Source organism: Silurus meridionalis, chromosome 5, assembly GCF_014805685.1.
Source record: "Silurus meridionalis isolate SWU-2019-XX chromosome 5, ASM1480568v1, whole genome shotgun sequence".
Taxonomy (NCBI): Eukaryota; Metazoa; Chordata; class Actinopteri; order Siluriformes; family Siluridae; genus Silurus; species Silurus meridionalis.
The window spans coordinates 3,929,317-3,943,506 of record NC_060888.1 but is presented as its reverse complement, the minus strand read 5'-3'; the positions used below and the strand labels follow the sequence as shown (position 1 = coordinate 3,943,506).

Below are 14,190 nucleotides of genomic sequence, written 5' to 3'. Positions count from 1 at the left end.
GCTCCAGCTCACATTCGCACGTGTGCGTTTACAGACAAAACACTCCTTCAAACCGTCAAATGTTTACATTTTATATAAAAGCCCGACTGAAGTCTTTGTCAGAAGGCTTCTGAACCGTACAAGTTCAACATAATGCCACTTGAGTAATAATAATTACACACAGTTCCTTTAATAATGGACATCTGATCTGTAGGCACACTGAAAATAGACGTGTCTAAATAAAACATTAATGAAACAGAACGCGTGATCACATGCCGTTGTAAGCGGGTCCTCCACTGCCCTCGGGAACGACCCAGTTGATGTTCTGGCTGGGGTCTTTAATGTCGCATGTCTTACAGTGCACGCAGTTTTGAGCGTTGATCTGTAGCCTCATACCGTCACCTGACTCCAGTGGGACGAACTCGTACACACCTGGGAAATCAAATTGAGCGTTGAAACGGCAAAAACAAAAATACACCCTGTAACACAGACACAACTGAACTCTGGCGACCTCTAGCGAGGGTAAGGTGTATTACAAGGCGGGTGACACCTACATCCTGGAAGCGTGACAACGTATCGTACGAAACATTCTAATATTTGTATATCTCTATAGTCAACGTAATGTTATTTGTAGTATCTTTCTGGGAAAAAAATTAAAACATACCTGCCGGACAAAACCTCTGTTCAGGACCATCGTAGATGGCGAGATTCTGAGCTACGGGAACGGCGTCGTTCTTCAGTGTGAGGTGAGGAGGCTGGTTGTGCTCGTGATTGGTCCCGCTCAACGCCACCGAAGAGAGGAGATCAAAGCTGATTTTCCCATCAGGCTTTGGGTACTCGATGGGTGTGCAGTCTTTTGCTGGCTTCAACTGGGCGAAGTCCGTACCTGTAAAAAAATAAATAATGAATGAGAAAAGAAAAAAACAATATCCAAAATTTCAGTTTTCTCCACTTCGGTGTTCTAAACCTCACCGCAGTGTTTTAGTGTCCATGGCTCTTTCCCCCTCAGTATCCAGTAGAAGATCCCAGTGTACAGCATTCCTCCGTACAGCCCGAAATAATTGTGGAACGACGGGCGAATGTTCCGCACAGAGTACAGCTCCTTCCAGACCCAGGAGTTCTTCAAATTTTCCTCATACTCAGGAGCATGGATACCTAGAAGTCACGCCAAAAAAGAAACGTTAAATTTGGCTTCTCGTCGTGTAAATCTGAGGAAGCTCTCGTCACGTGCCTGCCGTCTCCGACTCCAGGTTCTCGTCTGTCAGTTTGTTAAAGATGGCCTCCGCTGCCAGCATGCCGCTCTTCATGGCCGTGTGCGTCCCCTTGATCTTGGGGACGTTCATGAAGCCTGGGCTGCAGCCGATCAGAGCGCCGCCGGGGAACGTTAGCTTGGGTATAGACTGTAAAAAGAGAGAGAGAGGTACTTGTTAAGCGGTCGTTAAATACAGCAGAGTGATTCACGTACCGAGATGCAGTACCTGGAAACCTCCTTCGTTTAGAGCTCTGGCGCCGTACGCGATCCTGTTTCCTCCCTCCAGGGTCGGAGCCACGGATGGGTGATGCTTCCAGCGCTGGAATTCTCGAAACGGATTTAGGTACGGGTTAGTGTAGTCCAAACCCACCTGCACAAGCACACACACACACAGTGAAAGCAGTAACAACAGCCACGGGAGGTTACATAGCGCCAGTTTCTAATACACAAGTAACATTTTTTTGTTTGCCTCTGCCAGGAGGTTAAAGCCTAACTATCCACTTAAATCTCACATGGACAAACAAGAATATGCCGGAAATCTATTGAGTGGCACAGGAGCCATAAAATATCTCCAGACTTATTATATACCATTACATTGTCCATCTCAATGAAAAGGAAAAAAAAAAAAAATCAATTTCTCATTCATTCCTTTGACTTACTACTAAGCCCAGGGCCACCAGCGGCTCTCCTTCGTTCAGGTGGTATAGAAAAGTGCCTCCGTACGTGTTTCTGTTCAGAGGCCAACCCACAGAGTGCTCCACCCGACCCGGGCGCCAATTCTTTTCATCAATAATCCACAGCTGGTGGGCGAAGGGGGGAAGTGTGTTAGGGTGCTAACAGACTATAGAGTCTGATACTTTATTATTATTTTTTTTTTTACACACTGCACATAATAAAGTAAACCAAAACATATGAATGAAAATGCTTGTTAAAAGGTGTATATGATTTATATATATTGTGTGTATAGCCGTCCTCTAGCGTTCCTCTGTTCAAATCACTCATTTAATAAATCTAATCTAATCTAATAAATGCTGTCTAATACAGAGCATTTTAATCATTTCTTCAAGTTAACATTTTGAGAAATTCTGCTTCATAGTTTTCACTGAGGAACCAAATTCAAGATCTAAAGCGAGAGCTTATTAGAATTAAAAGTAAATTCAACACGTGAACAAGGAAGACTGGAAACGCGAGTAAGTATTGCTGCGTTTTGAGGTACGAGTTCATATGAAGACGTGTGGCGGATCGGGTACCTCTTTAAGGCCGATGGCGTAGGTCTGTGGTTGGCAGTTCTCCCTCAGGTTGAACTGTCTGTAGAGTTGTTTGGAGAGGTGACCGTGACATCCTTCTCCAAACAGAGTGACCTTAGCGTGGAGCTCCATGCCTCGTTCAAACACGTCCTGTAAAACACACGCGTTTGCTCATGCGTTTATATTTGATATCTGCGGTCATTTCAAGACCAGACCGAAGAAATCACTTGTCTAGAAAAGGGGTGACGAACCTTAGGAGAGCCGTCTTTGGCGATACCGACGTCGTTGGTGGCGATTCCCTTCACGCTCCTGTCCTCATGAAACAGCACCTGTATGGGGGGAAAATGAAATAAAAAATAAATAAATAAATAAAAATCGTTAAGGCTCAGAAACTTGTTGCATCTGGAAATAATTCACATTGCATCTCTTTTTCCACATATTCAATACAATTCGAAAATTTAATTAAATAGTTGAAATTTACTAGACCCTGTTTGGGTGATACACGTGTAGAAGTGTGTTTATTTGACATGTAATTTTCGAAAAAATATTTTCTGTCCTTCTTCTTTCAGCACTTTAACAAAAAGTCTTCATTCCTACTACCCTTCATTCTTTCACTCCCTTAATATGCAGCATTTTCTTCTTTTACGAAAAAATTATTTACTCTGGACATAAAGCGCAAAAAAAAGACGCGCCATTTCGCCTACGCGCAAAACTTAGATTTTTATACCCCTGCCATTGTTGTGTATGTTTTCAGGTTTTATAATATTTAGATTGTAACCACGTTCCGCACGTTAAAAGAATTTCACTCGGTACACGTGTGCGCCGAACCGAAAGTCCTGTACAGGAACATTTTGGTACGAATGCGTGTATCGTTTTCGTACCTAATTCAGGCTTGGTCTATGTTTTTGGACTAATCAGGGAGAGAGAGAGACCTCAAAAGAAAAAGAAAATATGGGTCACTATTTTCAGACCTCGGCTGCAGCATAGCCTGGATACAGCTCGACCCCGAGTTCTTCAGCCTGCTCACCCAGCCATTTAACAAGGTGACCCAGTCGCACTATGTAGTTCCCGTGATTATTCATAGGGAGACCTGCGGGAAGGAAGGAGGAAGTGTGAAAAAAAATCTTAGCAATTTCCTTAAGCAATTTAAAGAAGAACAGATCTATTTTCGGTATCTCTGACTGATGAACAGGAATTAAAAGGTGTGTGTTCATTGTGCAGGCTTGTGTAACACCGGCAGGGTTCTGAAAGACGTATTACTTTACCTGGAAGTATTGGTACAGGGATTCTGTATTTTTCTGTGAGAATAGCAAATCTGTCCTCTGTAACCAGTGTGTTGAGTGGCGCCTGAAAGGACCGCAAAAAACACACACAGTGATTTGTTTGCTGGAGAGAAAACAGGTTGCTGAGTTTAGAATGCATTTTAATCAAGGTGTCAACAAAGTCAACAAATGTGCCAGAATAACACCTTCCATAAATCATCCGACACGTTTCCAAGGAACAGGAGAGAGTTATGCGAGACATGCAGCTTCATTTCTGTCACGTGGAAGTGAACTGTCAGAAAACCGAATATTTTTCTTTCTCCCAAGACAGGAAAAGCAACATGACAGAGGTTTGAACTGTCTACAGAAAAACAGGAAGTCCTGTCACTAATGTATCAACCCTATTCAGATCACAGACTCATTAGGATTTCTATGTAACATTATTCTTAAAAAAAAAAAAAAAAAAGAACCCACTGAATCAATTAGTACATTAGTGAACCTGAGTATTAACACTAATTTCGAAATTCATGAATGATATAGTGCTGGATCAATGGTTATTGCTCTGGATAAGTGATTGATAGATTGAGTGTTCGAGCTGCGGCACTGCCACCGCTGGGCCCTTAAGCAAGGCCCTTAACCCTCTCTGCTCCAGGGATGCTGTATCATGGCAGACCCTTTGCTCTGACCCCAGCTTTCTAACAAACTGGGCGAAAAAATGTCACTGTGCTATAATGTAGATGTAAATAGTAAAAGACTCTTTTTTTAGAAAGTGGTGGTTTTCTGATTGAAAGGGCAGGTGTTGGGCCCTTAAGAAAGGCCCTTAACTGTTTCTTCTCCAGGGGTGTTGTGTAATGCCTGACTCCAGATTCCTAACAAGCTGGAATATGCAAAGAAAGAAATTTACTGTGCTGTGTTGTACACATGACGAGTAAAAGACTCGGAGCGGAGATACCTGTTAAACCCTGAAGTTCATTATTTTCCACAATAATTAATTTCTTCTTATACTGCACCAATTCTAGACAAATAGACAAACCAGAAACCTAAGTATCGGCACCGATAAATGATTGCTGGATCTACTGGCAAAAATCTATACCGATAGTTTTTCCGGGTTGCGTTATGTATTACGAGGGCGCCCTCTAGAGGCGAATCAGATGCCACATGCTGTTTATGTTAATATTCACATTGTGATTTTTTTACTTTTTTATTTTTTAAAACAGAGTGTTACTTTTTATTTTTGTTTGAATGCATGCCTTTTATATTCCTCAATATTCATTCATACAATTAATATATGAATTTTTATTTCATTTAATACAGTTTCATGATTCAGTACTGCTTTTTTCAGCACTATTTTACATGGAGTGTTTGTTTTTCAATCCAGAATTCAGAAAACAGATTAATTGGTTATCAGCAAGTGCGATCCGATCTCGCTATCGAGATCGGTAAAATCCACTATCGGACCACCTTTAATCATTACACCTACATGTACATGCAGTTACTGTATAATCGATCCTTAATATAAGCATGTAATTTACTTGAAGAAGACAGCACTAGGGCATAATGCTAGTTCATAATTAATACACATATTATTGCACCTGATTCTAAATCCTTAGTGCTAGTGGTTATTAAATTCTTTATTCATTACTGTTCCCTTACTGTGGAACGGAGACGCTTCAGGGTATTATCACTCTTAACTGCTATTACGAGATTATTAGTGAGTGTGTTCACTCCCACTGTAGTCTTCATGTCCTATTAGTCACAGGTGGCTCATGTGTATTAGGAATGATAAGGTCTGAGTGTGTTTGTTTAAGTGTGTGAGAGAATATACCCCTCTCTCCTTCCAGTCTGGTAAGAGCTCAGTAAGAGCACTGGGTTCTAAACAGGCCCCGGAGAGTGTGTGAGCTCCGATCTGAGATGCTTTCTCCACCACACACACGCGCAGCTCCTTCTCGTGCTGATTGGCCAGCTGCTTCAGTCGGATGGCTGCGGACAGGCCGGCAGGGCCGGCGCCCACAATCACGACATCTGCCTCGTCAGCGAAACGCTCCATGCCCACACCTACAGGAGGAGTCGGGAAACGTCTCAGTACGCGATTACGTGTTTACGGCAAAAAAGAGTATGGTTTTAAGGGGGAGGAAATTTCCCATAAATTTCGGGAGACTTTCCCTGGGAAATTTTGGAAATATTCCAAGTTGGAAACTTACCAGGAATTCATGGGAATTAATAAAAAGAAATTTGTATAAACTGAATCATATACAAACATAAATATAAACATTTCTAAAAAAACAAAACAAATATAAACATGTGGCCTCAGTAACAATAAGTGGTGCTGTGTGCATGTGATTGTGACCGAAAATTTCCGGTTTATTCCCATTAATTCCCGTTAATTCCCACATATTTGCACTGATCCGATCAGCAGTAAAGATGACAAATTTTATTAAGTAAACTTCACAATCACTACATATGTGTGTCTCTGCTGGTGAGGTAAGCAGCTAAAAACATCATGAAAATTCAAGAACGCTTTTCTTGCGTCACGACCAACCTTCCCATCGTGGATCCTTGTCCCGGGGATAGATGGTATAATGGGATGTAATTCGTGGCAGAGAAGCAGAAGAGCATCGCCGTGTGTAGACCTGCTGAGCCACCCGCTCTGTTTGAAGGGCTTTCAGTGCACGTATACATCTCCGTACTGTACAAAAAAACATGAGGATATCAGAAGAAAGAAGAAACATGGTGAGTAATCCGCTAAATACACATCAGATACACCCTGGTTATCCGTGGTTAAGACGTAGGTTAGTGATGGGACGGTCAGGGGATCAAGCACAAGTTTTGCCAAGCTGCCACTCTTAGGCCCTTAAACAAGGCCCTTAACCCTCTGTGCCCCAGGGGTGCTTTATCATGGCTGACTATGTACTCCGAAACCAGCTTCCTAACATTTTACTGTGCTGTAAAGTACATGTGACAAATGAAAAGAAGACGCACTCACACTGATCAGACATAACGTCATGACTTTAGAACATTATGACCAGTGAAGAACGCTGATGATCTCTTCATCATGGCACCTGTTAGTGGGTGGATTTATTCAGTAGGCTACAAGTGAACATTTTGTCTTTAAAGTTGAAGTTAGAAGCAGGAAAAATAGTCGTAAGGATTTGAGCGAGTTTGACAAGATGTGACGTCTACACGTCTGGGTTGGAGCATCTCCAAAGCTGCAGCTCTTGTTCCTGGTCTGCAGTGATCAGTATCTAGCAAAAGTGGTCCAAGGAAGGAACAGTGGTGAACCGGTGACAGGATCATTGATGCACGAGGGGAGCGAAGGCTGGTCCGTGTGGTCCGATCTAACAGACGAGCTCCTGTAGCTCAAAACGCTGAAGAAGTTCATGCTGTTAATCACGTCAAGAAGCTTTTTTGTCATTTCAACCTTATATAACAGACACGGTACACACTCTAAGGGTCACGACTGTTTTGGCAGTAAAAAGGGGACCAACACAAGAACATGCAGGTGGTCGTAATGTTATGTCAGATCGGTCACGGTTGATCAGATGGAAAATTTTGAATTAAAAATATCAAAAGTATTGGGACACCTGACTTAAGAGGTACACAATTGTACAAGAATGGATTGAAATTTCCTGTTCACTTCGATTAGGAAGCCCAAACCTGTTCCAGCATGACAGTGCCCTTGTGCACAAAGCAAACTCCATGAAGATCTGGAGTGGAGTGGAAGATCTCCTGCTATAGAGCTACCTGACTTTATGAACACCCTTGTAGCTGAATAGATCTCACACAAATCTCCACAAAATCTCGTGGAACACCAAGAAGTGCGTGCGGAAAAAATATTTGTCTTTATGTCTGTCCACAAACTTTTGTTCATAAATTGTCTCATCTGTTGAAGGAGGAAAAAAACAAGGCTTGTTTGTCCTGAACAAGGAAGTACCAATCTCTAGGCATGACATACATGTTTTCTTTTTAAAAAGGGGAAAAAATAAGAAAAAAACACGACCTTCAGTCTTCAGTAATAAACCTTCTTGGACTGATTTTATAAATCATGAGGGATTGAGAGAGAACATCTACTTCTATCAATAATATCTGACTGAAAGCTTGCAGTATTGTTTAACAACCTTCCCATTAGAAATAACCCTATATAAATATACATACATATTTTATAACATGACGTTATAAGTCATATAAGTTGTTTTTTCTTCTCACGTGATTCCTGAGGTAAATTATATTTAAATGACCTTTGCCCCACTTCATGTAGCATCCTCCTAAGCTATGCTAATAACCATACACAGGTTAGATAAATAACCTTCTCTTTTATGCTCTTTATATATATACATAAAATCAATACAAAATGGCAAAAACATAAACGACATTTAAATAAAACTAATAAAAAAATGCATGGCAATAAAAATCTGGCTCGTTTTTTAAGACAGTCAACACATTCCCAGTGGCCGCAGCCCAAACCGCTTCGGTACTCTATAGTGCACTAGAAATAAAGTGTCTATAATTGCTACTGAACAACCATGTGAAGTGCACTTAAATAGTGAACAAAGCTGGATTTGGGATGCGCCCCGCACTCTAGGCTGGGAAGTTATGTGGGAAAGTCGCTGACATTACCTTGAAAGGAGCACCTGCTGGAAGGAAACATGGAGAAATCTGACGGTTTTACAGGCTGCTGTAAATCCGTTTAACCGACATAAAAACGCCTCCTGTAGTGTCCAGGACAGAAGGACAGAAGGACAGCTTGGACAGTTATATCAGCCCTGGAAACGTATGTCTTCTTCTTGTTCGTTTGTAGGGACGTCATAGAGTGCTAAAGAGAAAACGCTCTCTGCTGCCACCTTTCGGACAGAGGATTCTAACGCCACTACGTCAGGACTAGTGTAGGGATGATCGGATCATTTTAGTGACTCGGTTCTTTGAATCTTTTTCATCAAAATGAACGAATCTTTTTTGAGTCATTTAGTCCATTTCGTTGCTTTGATCAGAAATATAAATATATATTTATATAATAAATACATATAAATGTTATGATCTGCTTATTGAACATAACATTTATATGTTATTGAACATAACATATAAATGTTATGTTCAATAAGCAGATCCCCAACATGTCTACATTCACTTTGACTGTAGTTCCAATAATGAAAAAATGACAAATGATGATAAACAGAATAAGTAGCTCGTCTCTCATATCTTCTAATCCGTGTCGTTGGTTCTTTTGTCACGTGACTCCCATAATTATTGTAACAATAATATCAGGATTCAGACCAAAAAAACCCCAAAAACTGGTCTACTGCATTGTGGAGCGTTTACGGGAGTCACGTATTAAAAGAATGTACAAATCAAATCAAATCAAATCAAATCAAATGCACAACTGGACTCCTCATGCTACACAGGTAAACATGGCCCTGTCCCAACAACAAAACAAAAATAATCACGATTTTTGTTATATAATCTAAAACAGACACACTCACTGTCCACTTTAATAGGAACACATGTATACCTTCTCATTTACTATCATAGTTCAAATCAAACATCAGAATAAAGAAAAGGTGTCTCTGTGACTGTGAGCATAGCATGAATGATTCCAGATGTTTCACACAGCTGGTGATAAAAAACATTGAAAAATCAGCAGCTGTGTGTATATATACACCTTATTGATAAGAAAGGTCAGAGGAAAATGCCCACTTTGGATCAAGTTCCCAGAAAGGATAAAGAAACTCATATAATCATTTACAACCATAATGAGCAGAAAAACATCAAACCTTGATATTCCTATTCTACAACTGAAGAAAACCACATCAAGTTCCACTTCTTTCAGCCAAGAATAAGATTCTTAGGCTATTATAGGTACGCACAGATGAGTAAAAATAATAAAAATAGCATTTCTTTTTTGCATTTTGCTGCTGCTAAATGACTAACATTATTAGTTCAGGTGCTGCTAATAAATTGCACAGTGAGTGTTTTTTTCTACTTCATTTCTACAAAATGTATTTACAGAACTCTATGTGACTTTATCGAAATCTTTTGTATGATGGACACTAATCAGGTATGAATATGACGTCCGTATAAATCGTCTTAGACTCGACTTAGGCTTAGAGTGTGATGTGCATGAGAGCATTTCAGACATCTGTATAATCCTCCCACATATAGCAAAGAGGACGACATGTCAGTACTGCTTCAGTGGTAAAAAAACAAATTGAAACTAGCAAAAAATTTGAACACATCAGAAATAAATTATTAATAAAAAAAAGTCATTTACATGATACATTTATTTTTGCATCCAGAAAATCTAAGGTCCTTTGAAACGAGTTTTCGACACAATGTTTTTTTCAGGGAGCACACATCTCTCAGTGCTAAAAGGAAATTTATTACAGTTTATGAACTATGAATTTCATCATAAAACACAATGAAAAGATCAGACTGAGTGGCACTAATGGTGTTTTAGCAATAATTAGCTCATGACACTTATACAGGAGACAGATATTAAAAAAAAAAAAAGCCTTGCACCTTTAAAGCGCACTTATTCAACATTTAAAGCTTTTCCATGAGTGAACACTGCAAACTAAACCACGTCGTTTGATTAAAATGTATTTTGACATCTGTGTGTTACAGCTTCGATATTGAACAACTTCCCCACTTAATACTGTATTGGAAACAAACAGGGTTTAAAACTGTTTGAAGCTAAAATTGTTCATATTTGACACAAATGAGGGGAAATAAAACTCAAATCATAAGAGAAAACCTAATCAGACATGTCACCAATCAAGTGCATGGAACATTGCAGTAATGAAGGAAACTTATCATTCAATACATTAACGTTTGGCCAAATATTACACCAACACAACCTCAAAATTAAAAAATAAATAAATAAATAAAAATTCTGAAAATCCTACAATACGGTATCAAACGAAGCAAAAGCCCTGCTATATTATAAATCAATAAAAGTTTGATTCCTGCTTGATGCAGAACAAGAGAGGAACATGAATAGTTCATAATGTTTGTGCAAATATAATAAGCAGCACTTTACTATCATGTGGGATGCGTCAAATCAATGTACAAAAAGAGTTATTTCTATTATTTAAATCAGTAATATATTCAAAGTTCTCCTCCACAATTCCACAAGATTTTAAATACTAATGATCGCTTATTCATCCATTCAGTATTCCATAGAGTTATTATACCTTGTATTTAACACTGAATAAAAGCGCTGAATTTGTACGACAAATCGGTCTGAATTTTTTTGTATCTTTTACAAAAGAGAAAATATAAGTGCACAAAGTTTAGACATTTCAATATTAAGATAAGTGATATAAGATTGGCAGAGAGAAAGGGGGTGTATTATGGTGTATTATGGAGTATATTAGAAATGCAAGTGCAACACTGGTGATCAAGAATCCATTAAAGAAAAACTCAAAAAAAGATTTTTGTCTTAGATTTTTAATGATTTTGCAACTAGTTTCAGGTCTTTTGTGTGGTTTGTGAGATGCACCTGGGCTACAAAACAAGCTGCTTATATTGTCTAGAGAACTGTATGTTTTTTACTCTAAGATTACGAGATCAAAGTCATAGCAATGGGAGAATAGTCATAATATTTTTAAAAAATGTCAAAATTACGAGAATACAGTCAAAATATTTTGAAAAAAAAGTAATTTGCCCCTTTTGTGCAGTCTGTAATGGTAACCAGTAGTCGACTCCAAGGATATCAATGGTTACATCTGCTTGCTATTTGTGCGTAAACACCGACGCACTTGACGTCTCCGACGTCACCAGTACTTCAGCCAGGGTCCCAAAGCATTGTGGCATATAGATTTATATAATAAAATAAGTCATTTTTACTTTATTTTCAGAATATGACGACATTAATCTCATAAATTTGACTGAAAATATTACGTCATTATTCTCGATTTTAAAGGTTTTTTTTGTTGTTTTTTTTTGGCACTTAAATGCCATCTTACAACAGGCTTTAAAGGGTTATTACAATTCTGTAGCCTGTCAATTAAGACTGCCATCATGGCTTAATTTAGTTTGTTGTAATTAAGACTAACATGAGAAATAAAATTCTATGGCCACAAGCCTCTGCTGCATAAAAAGGAAACATTGACCACCAAGTATCTGAACATTGACTCTGTAACTCAGCACTGACTGAAGCAGACATGATTTTGAACACAAAAGTGACTCATTAAATTAGTAACATTCAATACCTTTTTCAATTAATCAACACGATTACTATAATCAGTTGAATCACTCACAAACCATCCACTAGCAGTAAAAAGCTGGAACTTGGTTCACATTAGAAGCCAAAATGTCACTGATTTGTTTCTTAAAGGTGTTTTCTTGTGTGGGTTCTTCCTGGAAAATAAAGTTTTACTACATATTAGAGAAAAATCAGAAAAATGGGTTTAAAGGGATTTTTTTATTCCATCTGCTCTACATGTTACTTCCTTCAATTAGTTACTTCATGTTGCTTTAAATGGAAATCATTTCAAAATATTCCATATTAAACAATACTCCAGGATTCTTAAACATTTTCTCAATCAGACCTTTTCAAGATTTTGTTTGATTAATTAAACCTCATTATTATAACAGCATTAAGGTTAAGCCTTTTAGAATTAGGTTTCACTGTTGGAACAGAAACACATTCTTGTAAGACAGATTTTATTGTGAGGCAGCTGGTGTTTGGGCTTCTTAATTGTTTTAAGAACATAATTATGCAGTGCCTCATCTGAATAGCAAACAGAAAAGCAATTTGCTAGATCGTTTGTTCAAGTCAAGGTACACAAAACATTCTGCCTTGTGTCCCATCGACTTTAATTGGACGATGTAGACTTGTGAATTTATTTCTAGATTCATTCAAGGCATTTAAAAAAACAAAAATACAAGTGATTTAAAAAATTATAATTTCTGTGAAATGAATTCACCTTGTTCAAGTTTTCTCAATTTTCACCATTGGTCACAATTATCTCACAAAGAAAAAGCCCTCTTGACAAGAGCATTAATCACAAATAAATTAGACCCAATAGACACCAAATATAGGAGGGGTAAACACTTGACAGAACTTGTTGCATGGATCTACAATCTGGACTAGACATAATTCAGCCCCAGCCTCTACTTTGTATATGTAATTTTTTATTATATTCATTGGTGGTGCTGTTTTCTTTTTTGGATGGGAAAAAAATTAGTTTGTAAGAAAAAAGAAGAAAGAAACAAAAAACCTTACTAACAGAATAATGCGAAGTTGTCACTATAGAAATGGATTTGCCTACAGTATGTTCATCACAGACTTAGCAATATTTAGCACAAAATTAGCAATGTCCAGGACACGAGGCGTATTTCGAACACGATTATTAAGCAACAGAATGAAACAAGACCTAGAACATGATGGCATTTAAAAACGTTCTTTTGATTTTTCCTTGTAATCTCTGCTGGCTATGTTTGAAGTTCACAGGAGGCCAGTGTAAGCAGGTATTGCGTTCGGAAAAAAGTAGAACCTTGGAGACGTGTTCCGAACCTTCGGACACATGGTACGTGACGCTGCATAAAACTAGAAGATGCTCAATTTCGTTTCGTGCTCCATTCACAGCTCCGAGTCACACACTTCCATAGGAAATGAATAGGATACGAGGCCTGCTGTTGTGCCCCTCGGTAGTATGAAGGTTCGATCATGGATGTATGTCTCAATAAACACACAAACAAATGTGTCTGTCTAAGACTAAAGCTGAGCAGGACCCCTGTGTATTGTCTCAAGCCCCCTCCATAGAGAGCATCTAGGAAGTCCTTGAAGTGCAGGACATTTCAGAAGGATGTGGCAGGTATTCTGGACACACAACATTTTGGCTGTTTTCATGAAGATGCCACATTTCCTGCCAAGTAAAAGATGGATGATGGGCCGGGTGGCTGCTAAGCAATGGCCGCCGCTGCCTGTAGTTGGTCCAGACCTGCACCAGGGTCTCCTTGAAAGGCCGTGTGGTCAGGGTGTAGAGAATGGGATTTAGAGCGCTGTTTATGGGCAGGATGAAAATAACCACCCATGAGCTGATCGTTCCTGTATGGAGAAATAAAAAGAAAGCTTTATGGGCTTTAAAGGATTTGAATGAATGATGCCTACACTAACGTTGCCTCAATAGACCCTTTTAGTGCTGACGTCACATTTGCGTCACAGCGTCTAAAGACACAGTGTCTAAAGATTTCATGCGTGCACACCTAATCAGAAATCTGAGAACATTTGATCTGAATTTTCATGTAACTTCTCAGCGTATAAGTTAGCCAACTGCTAGCTAACAACCAGAGACTAAACATAAACTGTTTTTGTCATCTTCCTCCTACATTTGCGATAAGTGCAATTGTAGAAAAGCAGAGGTAACAGTGAACAGGCCCATGATATGTGTCAGGTGTGTGTTAGATTATTTGTATTTGCTAACTTTTGCCATTGTTAGCAGCCAATCAAAAG

General features: G+C 38.9%; 2 protein-coding genes across 2 annotated transcripts in view; both read right to left on the bottom strand.

Annotated features, from left to right (window-relative positions):
• Positions 1-144: 144 nt before the first annotated feature.
• On the bottom strand, positions 145-8,552 carry etfdh (electron transfer flavoprotein dehydrogenase). Its single transcript, XM_046849637.1, has 13 exons — positions 8,355-8,552; positions 6,280-6,426; positions 5,566-5,795; positions 3,744-3,825; positions 3,450-3,568; positions 2,730-2,807; positions 2,482-2,628; positions 1,891-2,031; positions 1,458-1,601; positions 1,211-1,379; positions 952-1,134; positions 644-865; positions 145-411 (listed from the first exon to the last, which is right to left on the bottom strand). The coding sequence occupies exons 1-13, from the start codon at positions 8,383-8,385 to the stop codon at positions 248-250; spliced, it is 1,857 nt and encodes a 618-aa protein (XP_046705593.1). The 5' UTR covers positions 8,386-8,552; the 3' UTR covers positions 145-247.
• A 3,389-nt stretch (positions 8,553-11,941) lies between these two features.
• The window catches only part of rxfp1 (relaxin family peptide receptor 1), a 45,597-nt gene continuing 43,348 nt past the window's right edge, over positions 11,942-14,190 (bottom strand). Inside the window, 1 exon segment of the mRNA XM_046849718.1 lies at positions 11,942-13,785. Coding sequence (XP_046705674.1) covers positions 13,508-13,785 — 278 coding nt within the window. The 3' untranslated portion in view covers positions 11,942-13,507.

Excerpts from the sequence above, each read along its gene's own strand:
- etfdh (XM_046849637.1), bottom strand. The coding sequence starts at position 8,385 with ATGTTTCCTTCCAGCAGGTGCTCCTTTCAAG. Across the intron at positions 1,602-1,890 it reads TGGTGGCCCTGGGCTTAGTA|GTGGGTTTGGACTACACTAA; the intron begins GTAAGTCAAAGG and ends GTGCTTGTGCAG. Across the intron at positions 1,135-1,210 it reads CCTGGAGTCGGAGACGGCAG|GTATCCATGCTCCTGAGTAT; the intron begins GCACGTGACGAG and ends CGTGACTTCTAG.